Below are 23,117 nucleotides of genomic sequence, written 5' to 3' on the forward strand. Positions count from 1 at the left end.
TGAAAGTAAACCTACAAAGATACTATCTACCAAAGTTGTTACTTTTATTTTATTCATTTATTGAACTAATTTTATGAAGAATCTAATGCTTTTGGAGCCTCTTTAATGAAAAGAGGGAGAAAGAAGATAAGGGAGAAAGAAGAGTAGGGATTGATAAAAGGAGAATAAAAGGAGGAGGGATAGGATGGAAGGAAGACAAAGGGGATATGGGAGAGAAGTGAGGGAGAGAAAATGAAGTGGGAGAGAAAGAGAGAAATTCCATTGTTTTCTGGGGTTTAGAGGGCTATGGGGGTTGTGATGTAGCTATAGGTATATATAGGTATATGTAGCTTTGTCCTTCAAAAATCTATTTGGCCATATGATCAAATTTTTTTCTGGATGGTTCAATTGAACATACGGTTTTTATTTAAAAAGAATCTGAAGCCCTTTTTTAATTGACATTTTGCTAAAGTTTCGTGTGACTGAAAATCATAAACAAAAGCAATATTTACTATGCAAAACAAAGTAAGTTTAACATGAGTTTGTTTCCAGTGATCAATTGTCTAAGAATCAGTAAGTCAGCTGGGCGTGGTGGCATGCCTGTAATTCCAGTGGCTTGGAAGGCTGAGCAGGAGAATCACAAGTTCAAAGCCAGCCTCAGCAACTTTGTAAGGCCCTAAACAATTTAGAGATATCCTGCCTTAAGATAAAAAATGAAAAAGGGCTTGGGATGTGGCTCGCTGGTTAAGTGTCATTGCATCAATCCCTAGTATAAAAAAAATCACTAAATCAATATAACAGAATTTCATACATGTCATATATATGAATATCTATGCACTAAAATACATAATACATATAGATGTACACATACATGACTTGGGAGCAGAGAAGAATTTCAATTAAAACAAAATGTAATACTTAGTTTTAGCAAGAATACCTTAAAAGCAGTGTGAAATTCAGATGAGTCTGCATTCCTTTTCCAGGAGCACATTCTCAGAGGACATTTATTATTTAACATACATTAGTTGCTACACCGAGAGCAATTAATTCCAGAGGTAAAAGAGTTTTATCTTTGAAAACAAAGTGACACAAAATCAAAGCAAACATATGTTTCTAATTTTACATGTACTATCTCTTAGAAAATTCCACCTAATACAAATTGAGTCTAGAAAACCCTCCAAGATTTTAAAACATTCATAAGAATTTTATTTTTCCTTAGTTAAAAGTACCTAACAAAGGAGTGAAGCCAGGAATATTTGACTTCATAATATTTTGATATTACAAATACACAAATATACATAATTAATAGTTTGGGTTTTTATAAAATATATTTTTTAAATTCCCAAAGCCAGTTTTTAATGAATTACCCTAATCATCATAAGACCAAAAGAAAAAAAACTGTATATGTAGCTTTCATTAAGGAACAGTATCACAGAAATGATATCAAGAAATTGTTACTGTTAAGAAACATTTAAAATAAATGAATCTTAAAATGCACATTTATAAGAAGATGTACTTAACAAAATCTAGCATAGTAGAGAAATAAGATGGAATTTGGAAACACATGTACATTATCTCAACTCTGCATTTGTTAGGTGCTTACTTTGGAATAGTTACTTTATTTCCCTGAAACTTAGTTTCCTTGTCTGTGGCAGGGTTACTAATGAAACCACATACATTGGAATAAAGAGTAAACAGAAGGTACAACCATGTGGAGAATAAAACAAGGCCCACACAATCAGACAGTTAAGTTTCTTATCCAAGCTATCCCACTTAACAGTGGCATGGTTCAGGGTAATTGGCATCCCAATATGTAATTTTCCTTTTTTGAGAAATGAGAATATTAATATACAAATTATAGGATTACTCTGTTTATTAAAAGAGTTAACTGGATTAGGAACGGTTATTGGTACATAGTGAACACTTTTATGTTGGAATTCTTATTATTTTAGTAGTAATATTATTTGATAATTTGTATTTGCTAGATCTTCAGTGATGAAGAAATTGAATCCAATTACATAAAAGACAATATTCTTGTATGGTTAACTGTCCAATGTATTTATTATTTCTGAATGTGGGACACTCTTAAAAAAACAGTTTTCCAATTTAGTAAACCTTAAGTTAAAAGTAAGACCACCAAATTAAATATAAAGTTGCTGCTATATGGTGTCTAGTTTGGACAGTTAAGCAAACCAGGCTGTTGTATTCTGTTCAGGATTAACTCTAGTATCCATATTACACTTGATGCTGGAATAACTCACCATAGTACCTGGCGATCAGACAACATTCCAGAAAAATGCAATTCTGGAGAAAGGAAAAGATCTAGCTGAAGTTTAAATATGAATATTGTGTATACAAATAAAGACCAGAACTTAAGACCAATATGCAGGTATTGTAATGATTTAGAATTGGTGGCTAGAACATACTGGCTATGATTCTAGCTGGATATTCAATATAGATATTAAAGTTTACTTTTATTTATGACAACAAATTTGTAATTTATGTATAAAAATAAAGGTACTTTTTTATTATTACTAAGAAGTGCTACATATTCTACTTGTTCTATTTTTCTTTATAGGATAAGAGAAGAATGCTAAATATTACTTATTTAAAATGCACAGAAGCATAGGATTTTAGTCCTGTCATTTGTCCCTTATGTAAAACAAAATTTTACAGATTCTAAAAGCAATACAAGTCAATTCATTGAAGAAAAAGTTTCCTATTTCTCTGAATAACATGTTGCAAATAGCCATTATTAGTAAAGTGTTCAATAATGAAGATTCATTTGTTTTTGGTATACTGAACAGAAAATCATTTGGAATATTTTTAGGGCTTTTTGTGCCGCCCAAAATTATGCTAAATCCTGAGATTAATCTATTATCCTTCATAGATTGAATAGGGATATGACACTTTTATGAATGTCTTACTTTATTAGTTACTATTTTATGAACAACACAGTCTGAATAAAATTACTGTGAATTCTGAATAGTATAAATTTCATACCAGAAAAGCACTGGAAATCCAATTTTAAGTATTTCAAAAACATCTTAGAAAATCAAAGTTCAATGTTTATTCTATAATAAATTCCAAATATTAATCATTTCTTTTATACATGTATTTATAAACAAATCTAACCATATGGAACATTCTACCATGATAACATTTTCTCTGTGTTCATTTGAAAATCTATTAATAAATACTCATGATTAGAAGTTTTCCAATATTTATAAATACTCAGAGTGTTGCTCAACAAATATCTGAATTTATTATGTTAATTTCAGTTTTACTTGATCTAACAAAGGCCAAATGAAAAGCATGATCTATGAATAGAAACTAAACGATGTACATTAGTAAGTCTTAGGTAATTATCAACAGATCTAATTCTCCCAATCAGCTTCATTCCATTGTGTTCAGAGAGAAGCTATCACTTCAGCAGTTAAAGGCTGAAAATAGAAAATTGATTGGAATCTCACTTTCAGACTCTCAAATTGACCTTTAAAGAAAATCGTATTATTAATAACCCACATTGCTATTTAGGCAGGGAGTCAAAGTCCTTCCCCTAAAGCCACCATCAGAATGTTCTCACCTGCCAACAGGAGTTGCCTTTAAAATCTCGTGTACCATCAAGAGACACCATAAACTACTCTTAACTGCTATTGTACATGTTTCTAGGAGCATTTACTTTGAGAACGTAGATTTGCACTGCTTTTACCCTGAAAATAGGATTATGGAATTTATTAAGTGCCAGCCTCATCTTAGAAACTTTTTATCATTTTCATTGAAGTATGCACTCAGAAGGTGATTACATTTCACACGTGACAATTCAGTGAATAGGCAGGATTCTAGTTTGCAGTGATATATATTCAAGTGACTTTGAAAAAATAGTTGTCCTTTCCTCTAAAATTATCTGTGTTAAACATTTTCATTTCTTATGTAAACTGGACCAGGCCAATAAATAAATAAATAAATAAATAAATAAATAAATAAAAGTAATTTTGAGTAAAATAACATGTGAAAATATAACCCATCATGCATTGAAGCTGTCCATTAGGGAATCATTAACAGAAACTGAATGTTCACCAGGCTGGAAGATCAGCCTGTTAATTTTAATTTGGTACATATGCTACTGGCTATGTGCAATAGATTGAAAACTACATAATGTTGCATTTTATATGCTCTGTTAAGGCCCCTCTGTCTTGTTTTCCATTTGCCATGCAGGTCTATTAGTCATATATTTCCATTGCTCAGTTTTAGCTATTGAAAGAATTTTGATCAATGCAACAATGAGGAAAAAGAAAAAATATACAATAGAAATGTTTTGTCATTACTACAACTTCCAGGTATTCAAATTGTAGTTCTCATTGCTTTCCTACTCTTTAAAGATTTTTAGTGTGCCTGTGCTTGACTATTAAGTACAACCAGCATATGAACACTTAGTTCACCCTTGAAGAAACACATTGAGTTTGAAGTTATTTAATGCTTCTGTATAAATTTCTATTTGAAGGTATTTTCAGTTACATCCTGTAGTGTATAAAATAATGGACAGAGCTAGCAGCATGATTTAATGCTTTTCTCTAGAAACTTCTCTGCCTCTGGCAGAAAAAAAAACTGAATTAAAAAAAAAGAAAGAAGAAATTAAAACATTCTTCTCCATTATGAGCTCTCAGACAAATAGAATGGATTTTATTTATAAAATAAAGATAAATAAAGAAGTACTAAAGTAGTATCACAATAATATACACTAGGATGTTTTCTGCAAAATATTTGTTTTGACAATAAGACCTGTTCCTGTCCTGAGAGTAGTTTAAGACTGGCAAGTTAACAATTGTCTCTAATACAGTAGCCTAATTGTTGAATTCTTAATTCACAAGAGGAATTCAGTAGAAATGAACATGTACTGTATTGTTTTCTTTGTTGCTTTAAAAAATAAGCATGCGCTTCATACCATTTTATTTAGTAAAAAACAAACCATCATTAAGATTTGATCTCATTTAAACTACTCAGAGTCAATCCATTAAATTAGTTTAGGGCATAAAGTGTTCCAGAAAGCCAAGCACAGGTTGTATCCCCTCTTCTCCTTAAGGAAAACATTATAGGTTAAATGTCAGTAAAAATGGTGTCTAAGAAAAATATCTGAATTCGTTTACACACAAAAACCTTGTTGCATAAGGAATCCCTTGGGAAGAAAGGAATAACACTTGGGACAGAAAAACACTTGGTCAGAAATGTGTTCAGTTTGAATTGACATATTTTGTACCTTATTTTGCCATTCCTTCTGTTTTCTGAGAAATTTGTTGATTAGAAATAATGCTGAATATGTTTTATGCTTATAGCTAGGAAAATTCAAATTAAAGATAACTCAGAACAACAACAAGGACAAAACAAACTTGAGATAGTTCTTCAAATTGCTATTGAAAATATTTTGCAAAATATGCTTGTGTTTATAGTTTAGTCTCAAGGCCAAAATTATTGCATGGTTTCAGAAGATGAAAAGGCTATAAAATTCATTCAGTAACTCATCTATTAAATCCTTTCCCCATGGGAGCACTACACTTAAATTCACTTTTTACAGTGTGTGTTCCCAAACTTGCCCAATGACAAGAGTTACTGTCTCTCCACAGTGTTACTTCTGTAAAAGGATATGAAACAAAACGAATCAATGTTGAAGCATAGTTTTAGGGAAGAAAAAATATACTTTGGGGGAAGTCTTCTCAGTTATCTTGTGTCATCTGAATTTCCTTCATTTTCAAATTGTGAGGCAACATACAAAGAGTCAAGTACACGACGATTAATGAATATTACATACATATATGCACATACACATATGTGTTTATAGAGACGGAGAAGTAGAGTTAATGATAGACATGTGGTATGTGTGAAAACATTAACTAAATCAACAAATTTAATATCTTTAGTACTTTTCCTAGTCAAACTCCCCTGTTTGTAACCACTGTTTAGGATTCTTCTGTAATAGATTGGTTTTATCCATTCACAACTTCATATAAATAGTATCATAAGATAATATTATACTTAATTCTGTTATTCACTATGGTATTGCATAGTTTTCATATGTAGTATTATATTACATTAACATGAAATATTTTCCTCTATTCTACTGTTGACTAACACAGTTATTATAACTTTTGGCCCTTGTTAAAATGTTTCTATGAACATTTTATGTATATCTTTTATTGGAAACAGACTTTTATAAAAATTTAGGTATATGCCCAAGAGTGGATTTTTTTTTAGTAAAAGTTTAGTTGTTATAAGTTAGTAAATATTAACAATTTTCCTGAATGATTATACTACTTGGATGTTTTCAAATAGATGGTTAAATGGATCACTATGATTACTCCTACATTGGATTCTTTTTTTTTTTTCCTTTTTTTTTTTTATTGGTAGTACTGAGTATTGAATCCAGGGCCACTCCGCACTGAGCAGCATCCCCAACTCTTTTCATTTTTTAATATGAGACAAGGTCTCACTAATTTTCCAAAGCTGGCCTTGAATTTGTGACCCTCTTGCCTCAACCTTCCAACTTGCTGGGATTAACAGCATGCAGCATTATGCCCGGCTGGAATCTTTATATTCTGATGCTAATGTGAGTAATTTTTATGTTATGAATTTTGAAAGTACAGAAAGCTTGACATTCACTATACTCTTCCCAGGTGAAATAAATCATAAATGCAAGGCATAGGGAAGGTATATTGATACCAGAAGACAACAGTGCTACACAATGAGCTAGAGAATTTTAACAAAATTTTTTGTAAAAGGCAAGACACCACAAACTTTTGTTGTTATGCAACCATTTGAAAATGTGAAAATCACTCTTATCTCACATGCCAAACATAAAAATGCATCTGGCCAGGTTTATCCCATGTGCTATATTTGGCTGACATGTAATAAGGAAACTTATCAAACAACTCTTGACTAATAAAGTCTTTGGTTGAACTGTGTGTTTGTCAGCTTTGTGTTTGTATATGCTACTATAACAAAATACCTGATATAGTCAACTTAAAAAGGGAGAAGGGTTATATGACTCAAATTTGGGAGGATTTAATGCATGGTCTTTTGACCCTGTTGCTTTTCGGTCTGTGGCAAGGCACTATATCATATAGAGAGTGCCTGGTGAAGGAAACATGGTCACCTCCTGACCAATAATGAAAGAAAGAAAGATAGAGACCTTCATTCCATAGACACCACTGAGAACAAGGTAAAACATCCCATTAGGCCAAGCCTCATACAGGTTTCTACTGACTTCCATTAGTGCCAATCTAAGGACTAAAAAGTTAAGACTGGGCCTTTGGAGACTATTATACATCCAAGCTGTAGCATACTATATAATCTAGCTTTCCTTCATATTTTACTTATTTATGTGTTTATTCACTTATTTAGTGGCACAAGAGATTGAAATCAGGAGTGCTTTAGCAATAAACTACCCCTCCAGCCCTTTTCATCAGTTTCTTTTGAGACAGGGTCTCACTAAGCTACTGAGGCTGGCCTCCAACTTTCAATCCTCCTAGTTCATCCTCCCAAGTAGCCAGGACTGCAGTCATGTGCTAACTTTTCGTCCTGCACTAACTTTTCTATACTTTAAATTGATGAGAAAAATACAACACTCTACCCACAAAAAAAATCTGTTTCTGGATAATATATATGTTAACTAACTTAGGTCATTACATAAGGTGTACATATTATAAAACATGTCGTACATGAAGACCTACACACAATTTGTGTTTGTTAGTTAAATAATTATATAATAAGAAGGAATGAAAATATAGCTTTTTTGGTCATTTTTAGGAATTCATTTTTCAAAGAGAAGAATCAGAAATATTCAGGGTTATTCAATGTCCTTATACAATAAAACCCTAATTTGTTATAGATAAGATCTAGAAGTCTCACACATTCAGGTATTGTCCCCTAAAGAGTAAAAAATACCATAAAGTACTTAATTAAATTAGAATTTTTAAATGAAAAGCTTATGAAATTTACATTTTAATGACAATAATGTGAATTTCTAAAAGCAGCTATATGAAATGAAATTTGCTTTCTTTCTGAAAATATGGTAACATTATATATATATATATATATATATATATATATATATATATATATATTTAATTTATTTAATTACTTTATTTATATCTGATGCTGAGAATTGAGCACAGGGCCTCACACAAACAAAACAGCTCCTCAGGAAAAAACCCTCAGAGCCCAACTGCCACCACTGGCTTCCCACAAGCCTCTCACCTCCACACAAACCTCTCCACCTCCCACAATCCTCCTGCTCTTGAGGCCGATTGGCTGGGTTGCGTGGGCGGAGCCAAAGAAGTCCCCCAATGAGCAGCTCCGTGGAGGAGCCAATCAGCTAGATGTTGCTGGGGCCGCTGTGAGCCAATCATCAGCTGGCAGTCTGAAGGGCAGGGAAACAGCCCAATGAACATCACCGCAGAGGAGCCAATCAGCTAGATGTTGCTGGGGCCGCTGTGAACCAGTCATCAGCTGGCAGTCTGGAAGTTTGCTGGCAGCTGGAATTTTGCTGGCGCCCCTTTGGCTGTGGCTCTCAACAATGCTAAGCAAGTGCTCTACCACTGTACCACAAACTCAGCCCCATAATATGTAACTTTAATTTGATATTTTTAATTGAATTGTTTCTACTCCATTTTGGGGGGCAGGCTACTGGGAATTGAACTTGGGGCCACTCAACCACTGAGCCAAATCCCCAGCCCTATTTTGTATTTTATTAGAGACAGGGTCTCACTGAGTTGCTAAGTGCCTCACCCTTGCTGTGGCTGGCTTTGAACTCACAATTATCCTGTCTCAGCCTTATGAGCCACTGGGATTACAGGCATGCTCCACTGCACCCAGCTCCACTCCATTTTTTACCTTTATTTTTAACTAATTATTACTTTTATTTTAATTGTTTATTTTTATTAATTTTATTTTTAATTAATTATTTACTTTTATTTTTAATTATGTTTAAAGTGCAATGTTTAGATATATACATACATTATAAAATGATTAACTATATCAAGCCAAGTAGCAATCACTTCACATACCACTTTTTTATGGTAAGAATACTTAACATTTATTCTCTGAATAACTTTCAAGTATAAGGTAAATTATTATTAGAGTCAAAATAATATATACTATCAACTACACAAAAGAACACTATGAATATTTCTCCTGACTCAATAAAACTTTGCACCCTTTTATCAGCATCGCCCCAATTTCTCTATTTCCCCAGTCCCTAACAACAACCATTTTGTCATTCTATTCTGTGTACACAAGTTCACAGTTTTTAGAATTCACATATAGTGAGTTCACACAGTAACATAGTGTTCCCAGATTACAAGTTACAACGTATTCCACTGTGTATGTCTGAGATATATATATCAGTGGATGAATATATATATATATATATATATTTTTTTTTTCATCCACTGATGGACCACTAGGTTTATTTCATATTTTGCTTGTGAATTATACAACTATTAATATGGGAATAAAATATTTTTGAAGTTTCTGCATAGGAAAGAAATGATGAACAAAATAAAAAAAAAAAACAACTTATGCATTGGGAAAATATTTGCAAAGCATAAATCTAATAAATGTTGAACACTCAAAATATATGGGAACTCAACTCCAATGCAAGAATATAAAAAAACCCTATTTAAAAAAATGAGCAGAGCAGGACCAGCGGCCCGCCAGTCTGGTAGACACATAGCCCCGGTTGGGGGAGGGGCAGAGCCGCCGCATGCCTACAAGGTAGGCAGACCTGCGACCCACTGGCAGAACAGGCCTAGAAACCCGCAGAGGGGCAGAGTGGCCCCACACACCTGCAAGGTAGGCGGACCTGCGAACCACCTGCAGAACAGACCCAGTGGCCTGCGGATGGGCAGAGCGGCCCCACGCACCTACAAGGTAGGCGGACCTGCGACCCACTGGCAGAACAGGCCCAGTGGCCCGCCAGCATGGTAGACACATCGCCCTGGTTAGGGGAGGGGCAGAGCGAATAGTATGAAAAGACAAGGAAAGAAAGGACCACAAGCAATGCAGGTCAACTCAACATTAGAAGAGGTAATATCTGCAGCAGATGTAATGTCAGATAAAGAATTCAGGATATACATGCTTCAGATGATCTGGAGTCTCCAGGAAGACATTAGACAGCAAAATCAGACAATGAAAGATCACTTCGACAATGAATTACATAAACAAATCCAAGAAGCAAAAGATCAACTATACAGGGAGATAGAGGTTATAAAAAACAAACAGAAATCCTAGAAATGCAGGAAGCAATAAACCAACTTAAAAACTCAATTGAGAATACTAGCAGCAGAGTAGAACACTTAGAAGATAGAACATCAGACAATGAAGACAAAGTATTTCAACTTGAAAGAACATAGACAGCTCAGCAAGACTGTTAAGAAACCATGAGCAGAACATCCAAGAAATATGGGACAACATAAAGAGACCAAACTTGAGAGTCATTGGGATACAGGAAGGTATAGAGGTCCAAACCAAAGGAATGAGCAATCTATTCAATGAAATAATATGAGAAAACTTCCCAGACTTGAAGAATGAGACAGAATCCCGAATCCTAGAAGCCTACAGGACGCTGAAAGTGCAAAATCATAAGAGATCCACACCTAGACACATTATAATAAAGATGCCCAACATACAGAATAAGGAGAGAATTTTAAAAGCTACAAGAGAAAGGAAGCAGATTACATTTAGGGGTAAACCAATCAGGATAACAGCTGATCTTTCAACACAGACTCTGAAAGCTAGAAGATCCTGGAATAACATATTTCAAACACTGAAAGAAAATGGGTTCCAACCAAGAATTGTGTATCCAGCGAAATTAAGCTTCTGGATGGAAGATGAAATTAAAACCTTCCACGATAAACAAAAGTTGAAAGAATTTGCAGCTAGAAAACCATCTCTTCAAAATATCCTTGGCAAAACATTACAGGAAGAGGAAATGGAAAACAACAATGAAAACCAACAGTGGGAGGTAGTACAGTAAAGGGGGGAAAATAATCAAAGAGGAAAACAAACCATGTTTAGTAACATAAATAAACAAATATGGCTGGAAGAACAACCCATATCTCAATAATAACCCTAAATATTAATGGCTTAAACTCACCAATTAAGAGAAACAGGATAGTAGAATGGATCACAAAACAAGACCCAACAATATGCTGCCTACAGGAGACGCAATTGATAGGAAAAGACATACATAGACTGAAGGTGAAAGGTTGGGAAAAATCATATCACTCCTATGGACTTTGGAAACAAGCAGGAGTGTCCATACTCATATCAAATAAAATAGATTTCAAGCCAAAGTTAATCAAAAGGGATAAAGAGGGACACTACATACTGCTCAAGGGAACCATACACCAACAAGACATAACAATCTTAAATATATATGCCCCAAACAATGGTGCAGCTATGTTCATCAAACAAACTCTTCTCAAGTTCAAGAGTCTAATAGACCAACATACAATAATCATGGGAGACTTCAACACACCTCTCTCACCACTGGACAGATCTTCCAAACAAAAGTTGAATAAGGAAACTATAGAACTCAATAACACAATTAATAACCTAGACTTAATTGACATATATAGAATATACCCCCAACATCAAGCACTTACACTTTTTTCTCAGCAGCACATGGATCCTTCTCAAAAATAAATCATATATTATGTCACAGGGCAACTCTTAGACAATATAAAGGAGTAGAGATAATACCATGCATCTTATCTGATCATAATGGAATGAAACTGAAAATCAACGATAAAAGAAGGAAGGAAAAATCATGCATCACTTGGAGAATGAACAATAGGTTACTGAATGATCAATGGGTTATAGAAGACATCAAGGAGGAAATTAAAAAATTCTTAGAGATAAATGAAAAATGAAAACACAGACACAACATATCGGAATCTGTGGGACATATTGAAAGCAGTTCTACGAGGAAAATTCATTGCTTGGAGTTCATTCCTTAAAAAAAAAAAGAAAAAAACAACAAATAAATGATCTCATACTTCATCTCAAAATCCTAGAAAATGAAGAGCAAAACAACAGCAAAAGAAGTAGAAGGCAAGAAATAATTAAAATCAGAGCTGAAATTAATGAAATCGAAACAAAAGAAACAATTGAAAAAATTGACAAAACTAAAAGTTGGTTCTTTGAAAAAATGAATAAAATCCACAGACCCTTAGCCATGCTAACGAAGAGAAGAAGAGAGAGAACTCAAATTACTAGCATATGGGATGAAAAAGGCAATATCACAACAGACACTTCAGAAATACAGAGATAATCAGAAATTATTTTGAATCCTTATACTCCAATAAAATAGAAGATAGTGAAGGCATCGATAAATTTCTTAAGTCATATGATCTGCCCAGATTGAGTCAGGAGGATATAGATAACCTAAACAGACCAATATCAATTGAGGAAATAGAAGAAACCATCAAAAGACTACCAACTAAGAAAAGCCCAGGACCGGATGGGTATACAGCAGAGTTTTACAAAACCTTTAAAGAGGAACTAATACCAATACTTTTCAAGCTATTTAAGGAAATAGAAAAAGAGGGAGAACTTCCAAATTCATTCTACGAGGCCAACATCACCCTGATTCCTAAACTAGACAAAGACACTTCAAAGAAAGAAATCTACAGACCAATATCTCTAATGAACATAGATGCAAAAATCCTCAATAAAATTATGGCGAATTGGATACAAAAACATATCAAAAAAATTGTGCACCATAATCAAGTAGGATTCATCCCTGGGATGCAAGGCATGTTCAATATACGGAAATGAATAAATGTTATTCACCACATTAATAGACTTAAAAATAAGAACCATATGAGCATCTCGATGGATGCAGAAAAAGCATTCGACAAAGTACAGCATCCCTTTATGTTCAAAACTCTAGAAAAACTAGGGATAACAGGAACATACCTCCATATTGTAAAAGCAATCTATGCTAAGCCTCAGGCTAGCATCATTCTGAATGGAGAAAAATTGAAAGCATTCCCTCTAAAATCTGGAACAAGACAGGGATGCCCTCTATCACCACTTCTGTTCAACATAGTTCTTGAAACACTGGCCAGAGCAATTAGACAGACAAAAGAAATTAAAGGCATAAAAATAGGAAAAGAAGAACTTAAATTATCGCTATTTGCAGATGACATGATTCTATACCTAGCAGACCCAAAAGGGTATACAAAGAAACTATTAGAGCTAATAAATAAATTCAGCAAAGTGGCAGGATATAAAATCAACACGCATAAATCAAAGGCATTCCTGTATATCAGCAACAAATCCTCTGAAATGGAAATTAGGACAACCACTCCATTCACAATATCCTCAAAAAAAAAATATACTTGGGAATCAACCTAACAAAAGAGGTGAAAGACTTATACAATGAAAACTACAGAACCCTAAAGAGAGAAATAGAAGAATATCTTAGAAGATGGAAAAATATACCCTGTTCATGGATAGGCAGAACTAACATCATCAAAATGGCGATATTACCAAAAGTACTCTATAGATTTAATGCAATGCCAATCAAAATCCCAACGGCATTTCTTGTAGAAATAGATAAAGCAATTATAAAATTCATATGGAAAAATAAAAGACCCAGAATAGCAAAAACAACTCTAAGCAGGAAGTGTGAAACAGGCGGTATAGCAATACCAGACCTCAAACTATACTACAGAGCAATAGTAACAAAAACAGCATGGTACTGGTACCAAAACAGGCGGGTGGACCAATGGTATAGAATAGAGGACACAGAGACTAATCCAAAAAGTTACAACTATCTTATATTTGATAAAGGGGCTAAAAGCATGCAATGGAGAAAGGATAGTGTCTTCAACAAATGGTGCTGGGAAAACTGGAAATCCATATGCAACAAAATGAAACTGAATCCCTTTCTCTCACCATGCACAAAAGTTAACTCAAAATGGATCAAGGAGCTTGATATCAAATCAGAGACACAGCGTCTGATATAAGAAAAAGTTGGCTCCGATCTACATACTGTGGGGTCGGGCTCCAAATTCCTCAATAGGACACCCATAGCACAAGAGTTAATAACAAGAATCAACAAATGGGACTTACTCAAACTAAAAAGTTTTTTCTCAGCAAAATAAACAATAAGAGAGGTAAATAGGGAGCCTACATCCTGGGAACAAATCTTTACTCCTCACACTTCAGATAGAGCCCTAATATCCAGAGTATACAAAGAACTCAAAAATTTAAGCAATAAGAAAATGAATAACTCAATCAACAAATGGGCCAAGGACCTGAACAGACACTTCTCAGAGGAGGACATACAATCAATCAATAAGTACATGAAAAAATGCTCACCATCTCTATCAGTCAGAGAAATGCAAATCAAAACTACCCTAAGATACCATCTCACTCCAGTAAGATTAGCAGCCATTAGGAAGTCAAACAACAACAAGTGCTAGCGAGGATGTGGGGAAAAGGGTACACTTGTACATTGCTGGTGGGACTGCAAATTGGCGCAGCCAATTTGGAAAGCAGTATGGAGATTTCTTGGAAAGCTGGGAATGGAACCAACATTTGACCCAGCTATTCCCCTTCTCGGTCTATTCCCTAAAGACCTAAAAAGAGCATGCTACAGGGACACTGCTACATCGATGTTCATAGCAGCACAATTCACAATAGCAAGACTGTGGAACCAACCTAGATGCCCTTCAATAGACGAATGGATAAAAAAAAAAATGTGGCATTTATACACCATGGAGTATTATTCTGCATTAAAAAATGACAAAATCATAGAATTTGCAGGGAAATGGATGGCATTAGAACAGATTATGCTAAGTGAAGCTAGCCAATCCCTAAAAAACAAATGCCAAATATTTTCTTTGATATAAGGAGAGTAACTAAGAACAGAGTTGGGAGGAAGAACATGAGAAGAAGATTAACATTAAACAGGGCTGAGTGGTGGGAGGAAAAAGGAAAGAGAAGGGAAATTGCATGGAAATGGAAGGAGACCCTCATGGTTATACAAAATTACATACAAGAGGAAGTGAGGGGAAAGGGGGAAAAAACAATAGGGAGAAATGAATTACAGTAGATGGGGTAGAGAGAGAAGATGGGAGGGGAGGGGATGTGGGGATAGCAGAGGATAGGAAAGGCAGCAGAGTATAACGGACACTAGTATAGCAATATGTAAAACAGTGGATGTGTAACCGATGTGAGGCTGCAATCTTTATATGGTGTAAAAATGGGAGTTCATAACCCACTTGAATCAAAGTGTGAAATATGATATGTCAAGAACTATGTAATGTTCTGAACAACCAACAATAGAAAAAAAAAAGAAAACAACTATTAAAAATAAGCCGGGAAGGATAGGGTATAGGAGGATAAGAGAGGTAAGATGACAAGTATTTAAGATGCAGTTAAACTGAAGATTTAATTGTGGTGTTCTATAACACAGTAGAATGACTCTAGACTACAGCAACTTATGATATATTACAAAATAAATCAGAGTTACCAACACATAGAAATGATGAATGTCTGAGGAAGTAGAAATGCTGATCCCTTTGATTTGATCATTATATATATGTGTATGTAGTGAGATATTGTTATGGATCCCATAAGCTTGTGTGGTGAGCCGCTTTGGCGGACTGTGGTCGCCATTACAAGATGGCGCTGGCCTCGTTGTGGTCTGTGACAAACAACTCCTTATTTGGGAGAGTTGGCGCATGGTTCTTTAACACCCTATGAGAAAGCTCCACGTGGCAGCTTTGCATTGGGCCTTGGGATACTTTATTAAGGCTGGGAGGGGCTTCCGGGGAGAGGTAGAAGAAAGTTCGAGGATCCGAATAAACGGCTGAAAGAAGATTCCTGGTGTTGCGTCTTCCTTGCGGGCAAGGGGGTCGCGACAAGTGGTGCCGAAACCCGGGAAAACCAGGACTCTCAGTCGTCAGGGGTGGTGCACCAGATCGTCCCGGTGAGTGGGACCCCATCGTCCCGGAGAGCGGGACCCCATCGTCCCGGAGAGCGGGACCCCATAGTCCCGGTGAGCGGGACCCGCAACCAAAGCGGAATCAGCTCCTCTACAAAGAAAGAGAGAGCTTCATATTTTATTGCAGCTGCACTGTGTACTTTCATTGTTGTTTTCTGTGTGCTTTCATTTTTGTTTTCTGTGTCTGTTTTGTTGTTGTGTCATGGGTGTCACATCTTCAAGTCCACTTCTTCTGGCCCTAGACGGCCTGTTACGCTCCAAGGGCCTGAAAGTGAAAGATAGCACTTTACAGAGATTTTTACAGAAGGTGGATATTGCTGCACCGTGGTTTGCATATTCGGGCAGTCTTACTATACCTAGTTGGGATAAATTAGGCAAAGATATCGATTTTGCTTCTGAGCAGGGCATATTAGAGGGTGGGGTGATACCCCTTTGGAAAATAGTCCGTAGTTGTCTCACAGATGACAGATGTCATGACGCACTTACTAAAGGACAGGAAGTTCTAGAACAATTACATGAGGAGAGATCAGAGACGGCAGGAAGTGAGGTATCTCAGGGGGACGGGAGCGTGCGGAGCGTGAAACAGGGGAGGAGACGATTGTCTCCGGCAAAAGGTGAGGTATCTCGGGAGGATGGAAGTGTGCGGAGCGAGAAGCAGGGGAAGAAACGCTTGTATCCAGATCTCAGTGCGCTGCGCACACCCCCATGTGAAAGTGGGTCAGAGGAAGAGGAGGATGAGGAGGAGGAGCTTGGGAGGCTGTCTCGCCAGCTAGGGAGTTTAGCTGTAGGAGAAGGAAACAAAGATAGACAGGGGCTCAAGAAATGTGATCCTCCGGATCCACCACCGTATGGTGGGGGTGTTTCGGGGAGAGCTTTCCATGCTCAAACATGGAAGGCTGTTAACGCTGAAATGGGTCTTGCTTATCCAGTTTTTCAGGATGAAAATAGGGGAAGATTTCAGGAGCCTTTAGATTTCAAAATTGTAAAGACCCTGGCGGAGTCTGTGCGCACTTATGGGGTGGATGCCGCCTTCACACTAACTCAGGTGGAGAGTCTGTCTAGATACTGTATGACTCCCTCTGATTGGGCTAGCCTTGTTCGGGCTTGTGTTTCTCCAGGTAAATATTTGGACTGGAGAGCATTTGTGCTAGAGGGCGCTATAGAGCAAGCCGCCCAAAACCATGCGGCAGGACATCCTCATTGGGATAAGGACATGCTTTTGGGGCAAGGTAGATTTGCTAATCAACAGACAGGATTCCCTCTTGAGGTATATGATCAAATTAATAACATTTGCATTCGGGCATGGAAGTCACTTCCAAACAGAGGAGAGGTATCTGGTAATTTGACCAAGATTATACAAGGCCCTACAGAACCCTTTTCAGACTTTGTAGCAAGGATGGTGGATGCCGCTGGAAAGATTTTTGGGGATCCTGATAGAGCCATGCCCCTTGTCAAGCAATTGGTCTTTGAGCAATGCACCAAGGAATGTAAAGCAGCAATCGCTCCTTATAAGAACAAAGGCATAGAAGCATGGATGAAGGTGTGTAGAGAGATTGGAGGACCTTTAACTAATGCAGGTCTTGCAGCTGCTGTCCTTCGGATTGCAAAAGGGGGCGGTCCTGCCGCCGGAACATGCTTCCATTGTGGTCAACCCGGTCATTTTAGACGTGAATGTCCCAAAAAAGACACTTCCAACAAAGACAATTTTACTGGACCTCCTCACGGTGGCCCTTCCAATGGCCTTCGTCCACCGGGATTGTGTCCAAAATGCAAAAGGGGGAGGCATTGGGCAAGAGAGTGTAGATCAGTGAGGGACATCCATGGACAGCCTATTTCAGCTGGGCCAAAAAACGGCCGACGGGGCCCCCGACCCCAGGGCCCGCAAATATATGGGGCAGTGGAGAATGTCACACCCGAACCCGAGACATGGCCATCTCTACGCCATCCCATGAAACGCGGAGAGCCACTACAGGTGCCGCGGGATTGGACCTCTGTTCCACCTCCAGACTCGTATTAACACCTAAGATGGGAGTCCAACTGGTGGAAACTGAGTTTACAGGGCCTCTACCACCTGGCACTGTAGGTTTGCTAATTGGACGTGCATCCTCTATTTTACAAGGTCTTCATGTTTTCCCCGGAGTCATAAGTCCTGATACTGTTGGGATAGTAAAGGTTATGGTGGAAGCTCCAAGGGGCATTGTGTCCATCTCCCCAGGGGATCGGATTGCTCAATTACTAATTTTGCCTAGTTTACATGATCATTTCCCTGCAGACTTAAGGTCACGGACAGGGAATGAGATTGGTACCACCGGAGGGAATTGTGCTTATTTGTCACTAGATATGAGCAATCGCCCCACTTTGGAATTAAGCATAGAAGGTAAGTCCATTGTGGGGTTACTGGATACAGGAGCAGACCGTAGTATTATAGCACTTAGGGACTGGTCTAAGGGATGGCCAGTGCAGACTTCTGATCAGTCTCTGAGAGGACTTGGATATGCCCAAGCTCCTCAGATCAGCTGCAGGCATCTATTCTGGAAAGACCCGGAAGGACATAATGGTACTTTTCAGCCTTATGTGCTTGATTTACCTATCTCTTTATGGGGCCGTGACCTGATGAAAGACATGGGGTTCACTCTTAGTAATGACTATTCCCCAGTGTCCCAACAGATTATGCAAAATATGGGGTATAGGCCAGGTCTAGGACTAGGAAAACATTTACAGGGACGTAAGCATCCTGTACAAGGTCATCAAAAGCTTGACAGATTTGGTCTGGGTTTTTCCTAGGGGCCGCTGAGGCTCAAATATCCATAACATGGCTTACCGAGGAGCCTGTTTGGGTGCCTCAGTGGCCTCTTCCCTCGGTTAAATTGGCAGCAGCCCATGCTCTAGTTAAAGAGCAACTTGACTTGGGTCATATCCAACCCTCTACTTCTCCATGGAATACTCCCATATTTGTCATTAAGAAAAAATCAGGGAAGTGGCGCCTACTGCATGATCTACGAGCAGTTAATGCTCAAATGCAACTTATGGGGCCCATTCAAAGAGGGCTGCCTCTGCTCTCCTCTGTTCCTCAAGGCTGGCACATTATTGTTATTGACATTAAAGACTGTTTCTTTTCTATCCCTTTGCATCCTAAAGACTCGCAGCGTTTTGCCTTCACCCTTCCCTCGTGTAACCACGAGGAGCCAGATCAAAGGTACGAGTGGGTAGTGTTGCCGCAGGGAATGGCTAATAGTCCCACGATGTGTCAGATGTATGTGGGGAAGACACTCGCACCTCTCAGACACAAGTATTCCTCCATCAAGATCATTCATTATATGGATGATGTATTATTGGCTGCTAAATCAGAGCAGACAGTTCATGAGGCCTATGAAGACCTAGTGAAGTTGTTAGCTCAATTTGGACTGCACATCGCACCTGAAAAGGTTCAAACAGGGGACTCTATTAAATATTTGGGAGCAACAATTGGGTGTGACAAATTACGACCACAAAAAATCACCATACGAACTCAGGATCTCCAAACTCTAAATGATTTTCAGAAACTGCTAGGAGATATTAATTGGATACGAGGATATTTACATATTTCTAATGTTATGCTACAGCCTTTGTACGCTACCCTTAGGGGTGATCCAGATCTTACCTCCCCTCGTAGCCTCACCAAAGAGGCTAGAGCGGCCCTTATGTCAGTAGAAGAAGCTATACAACATGCAACTTTATGCAGGCTCCAGAGTGATAAACCTTTCCAGCTATGTGTGCTTGCCACTATGCGGCAACCTACTGGAGTACTATGGCAAGAGGGACCTTTGCTATGGATACACCCACATGTATCCCCAGGAAAATCCTTAGAATATTATCCTGATGCTGTTGCAGCATTAGCACTTAAAGGGATTCAACAAAGCATTCAATTTTTCGGACAATCACCCTCTTCTCTTATTATACCCTATACTAAAGCTCAACTTAGTGTTTTGTGTGCTACTCTAGATAACTGGGCTATTTTATGTTGCTCGTTTCAAGGGGACATTGATAATCATTACCCTTCTCATCCGTTACTCCATTTTGTTAAAGAACATCCTATCATTTTCCCCAAAGTAACTTCATCCAGTCCGATTCCGGGGGCTGTTAACATTTTTACTGATGTTTCCAAGTCTGGAATGGGAGCTTATGTAATTAATGATTCTCCCCCTGTTCAGCATCAATTTGCTCCTGGAAATCCACAGTGGGTAGAACTGCAAATTGTTATTGAGGTTTTTAAGCAGTGTTCTTTTCCCTTTAATCTCATTTCGGATTCCATCTATGTAGTACAAGCACTAAAAATCTTGGAGGTTGTGGGAGCTATTAGTGATGCCCGTAATGTATCTGCTTACTTTAATCAGCTTCAACAGCTTATCTGTAGCCGCACTGCTCCTTTTTATCCACTGCACATCCGGGCTCATACCTCTCTCCCTGGTCCGTTATCGCAGGGTAATGCCTGTGCAGACTTAGCCACTAGAGGTCAGTTGATCTGTTTGGCTTCCTCCTTAGAGGAGGCTAAATTATTTCACCAAAATTTCCATGTTAACGCCTTAACACTGCGCAGGCGTTTTTCCATTTCGAGAGCAGATGCTCGGCAGATAGTATTACGCTGTCCCCATTGTGTCACGTTTCTTCATCCCCCTACTTATGGAGTGAACCCACGGGGATTGAAACCATTGGTTGTCTGGCAAATGGATGTGACACACATACCTGACTTTGGTAACCTCAAGTATGTCCATGTTTCTGTTGACACGTTCTCCGGAATTATTCATGCTTCTGCTTTATCAGGAGAAAAGGCACGTAATGTCATTACTCATTGCCTGGAGGCCTGGGCGGCGTGGGGTGCGCCCACGTCCCTTAAGACTGATAATGGACCTGCTTATACTGGCAGACAATTTACGTCCTTTTGTTCTACTATGAGAGTACAACTTACTCATGGTTTGCCTTACAATCCTCAAGGGCAAGGCATTGTTGAACGTGCTCATCGCACCTTAAAGGAAACTTTACAAAAACAAAAAGGGGGAATAGGAGCTGAACATACTCCTAAAGAACGCCTGTCCTTAGCTCTCTTTACCATTAATTTTTTGAATTTGGATATTCATGGTCGCTCTGCGGCCAATAGACATGTGTCCCCTCAGCCCTCTGTGATTGGCTATGTTAAGTGGAAAGATGTTCTTACGGGCCAATGGAACGGCCCTGACCCCGTGCTGACATGGGCACGAGGATCTGTATGTGTTTTTCCTCAGGATCGCACGGAACCATTGTGGGTCCCTGAACGCCTGACAAGAAGAGTCTTGGCGCCAGCTACTCAGCAACAAGAATTACCACGGCAATCCCGCGATGAGGATCTTCATTCTGCTGAGTGCTCTGGCTCTGGTGCTGATGCCGATGACGCAGACGACACCAATGCAGTGGTGGGCAGTGGCACGGGCTTGGCCAATGCCGATGCCGGTTCATGGTAATTCTAGTGTCCTCCCCACTCTTTTCTCTACCTCATGTGAGATGTCTGCTCCCTGTGCCTCTCCTAGAGGGGACGTGGATAGCATTTTTAATCAATCTCAAGTTAATCTCACAGGAGTTTTTTGTTTCAGCCTTGGGAACACTCATTGTATTAGTCTTAAGACCAAGAATTTGACTAACTGGGAGGACCCATTGCGGTCCAGTCAGGTTTCAGGGAGCATTCTCAGTGCTGTGTTGAGCCAAGTAGTCTCAGGGGAACAGACAGGCTCAGGAACCCCCGCAAGTAGCTCTGCTTTAAACATAACTACTTTGGCTATTATCTCTGAGGTACTAATCCCAGTGCCTCCTTCTTCTAATAATCTTTATAATGCCACTCATTTTAAGGCCTCTCCTTACTGTACCCCTAATCTTGGTTTCCCCCCAACATTCACGCCTTGTCAGGATCATTCTTGGGAGAAACGTCAAGTTGCTAAAGGTTTCTCCTTTTCCCCCTCTCTTAAGAGGCATGTTTACAACTTTAACAACAGTGCCAACTCCTCTACAGGAGCGGGTTGGTCCTGGTTTCAATGGCTGATTTCCAACAACAAGGGGGCTTCAGCTGATATTTCTGCATTGGCTCGATTGCTGGGGGCCAAAAGTTGGCTGGCTAATGTTTCTGGCACTGTTTACGAGAGTGAGCGAGGTAATAGACTCACATCTGTTTCGTTCAACTCTCTGTTAGATAATGCCACATTGCCCCCTGCAGCGGTTTGTGTTCAATCCCCATTCTTACTCCTTTTGGCTAATGACACCTCGTCAGAGATGCTGGATTGTTCTAATGTTACCTGTCTCTTAGCTGAATGTTGGGATGGTTCCTCGACTGTGGCAGTGGTTATGAAAATTCCAACTTTTGTCCCAATCCCAGTCACTGCGGACCCTGACAAATTCCCCATTGTTGAGCTACTTAGAGTCCGCAGGGATTTTGGAATCACGGCTGCTATAGTGACAGCCGTGGCGGTATCTGCTGCTGCAGCGGTCGCGGCCGGAGTGGCCATGGCCAATCAAGTGCAGACTGCTGCCACTGTTAATCAAGTTGTTCAACAAACTTCCACCATACTTGAATCCCAAAATGCAATTAATCAACATATTTTGTCAGGGATTTTAGCTGCCAACCAAAGAATAGATTTACTCCAAGCTCAGGTAGAAGAATTGGCTGACCTAGTGCTTTTGGGCTGTGTTGACCAACGTGCACATTTATGTATAACCTCTGTCAGATTTAATGATTCCAGGAATGCTTCCCGTATCATTGGCGAATACTTGGCCGGAAATTGGTCCATGGCAGCGGAAGACCTGATCCAGTCTCAACTAACCCAGATAGCTGTCTTGAATAGTACCCATGTCGATCCCATAACTTTGGGTCAATTCACCGATTGGATATCTTCTGCCTTTTCCTTTTTTAAAGAGTGGGTGGGGGTAGGCATTTTTGGTGCAATGTTTTGTTTCGGTATGGTTCTCTGCTTGTGGTTTCTCTGTCGCCTCAAGGCCCGCAATGCTCATGATAAGGCTATGATCATACAAGCTCTTGCAGCTTTAGAAAATGGCAATTCACCTCAAGTTTGGCTTGCGCAAATTAAACAGTAAATCTTTGACATGGTCGTTGCACCCCAAGTTT

The 23,117-nt window shown here is 38.5% G+C and overlaps 1 protein-coding gene across 1 annotated transcript in view; it reads left to right on the forward strand.

Moving 5' to 3' along the window:
• Positions 1–23,117, forward strand: part of LOC308643470 (uncharacterized protein) — a gene marked incomplete at its 5' end in the record, with an annotated part of 203,435 nt that overhangs the window by 49,552 nt on the left and 130,766 nt on the right. The window contains 2 exons of the mRNA XM_081283307.1: positions 21,294–21,464; positions 22,735–22,908. Of these exons, the coding sequence (XP_081139433.1) occupies positions 21,294–21,464; positions 22,735–22,908 (345 nt within the window). The remainder of the gene's footprint in view (positions 1–21,293; positions 21,465–22,734; positions 22,909–23,117) is intronic.

The sequence above is a fragment of the Spermophilus citellus genome (assembly GCF_964194105.1).
Source record: "Spermophilus citellus genome assembly, chromosome: 3".
Lineage (NCBI taxonomy): Eukaryota > Metazoa > Chordata > Mammalia > Rodentia > Sciuridae > Spermophilus > Spermophilus citellus.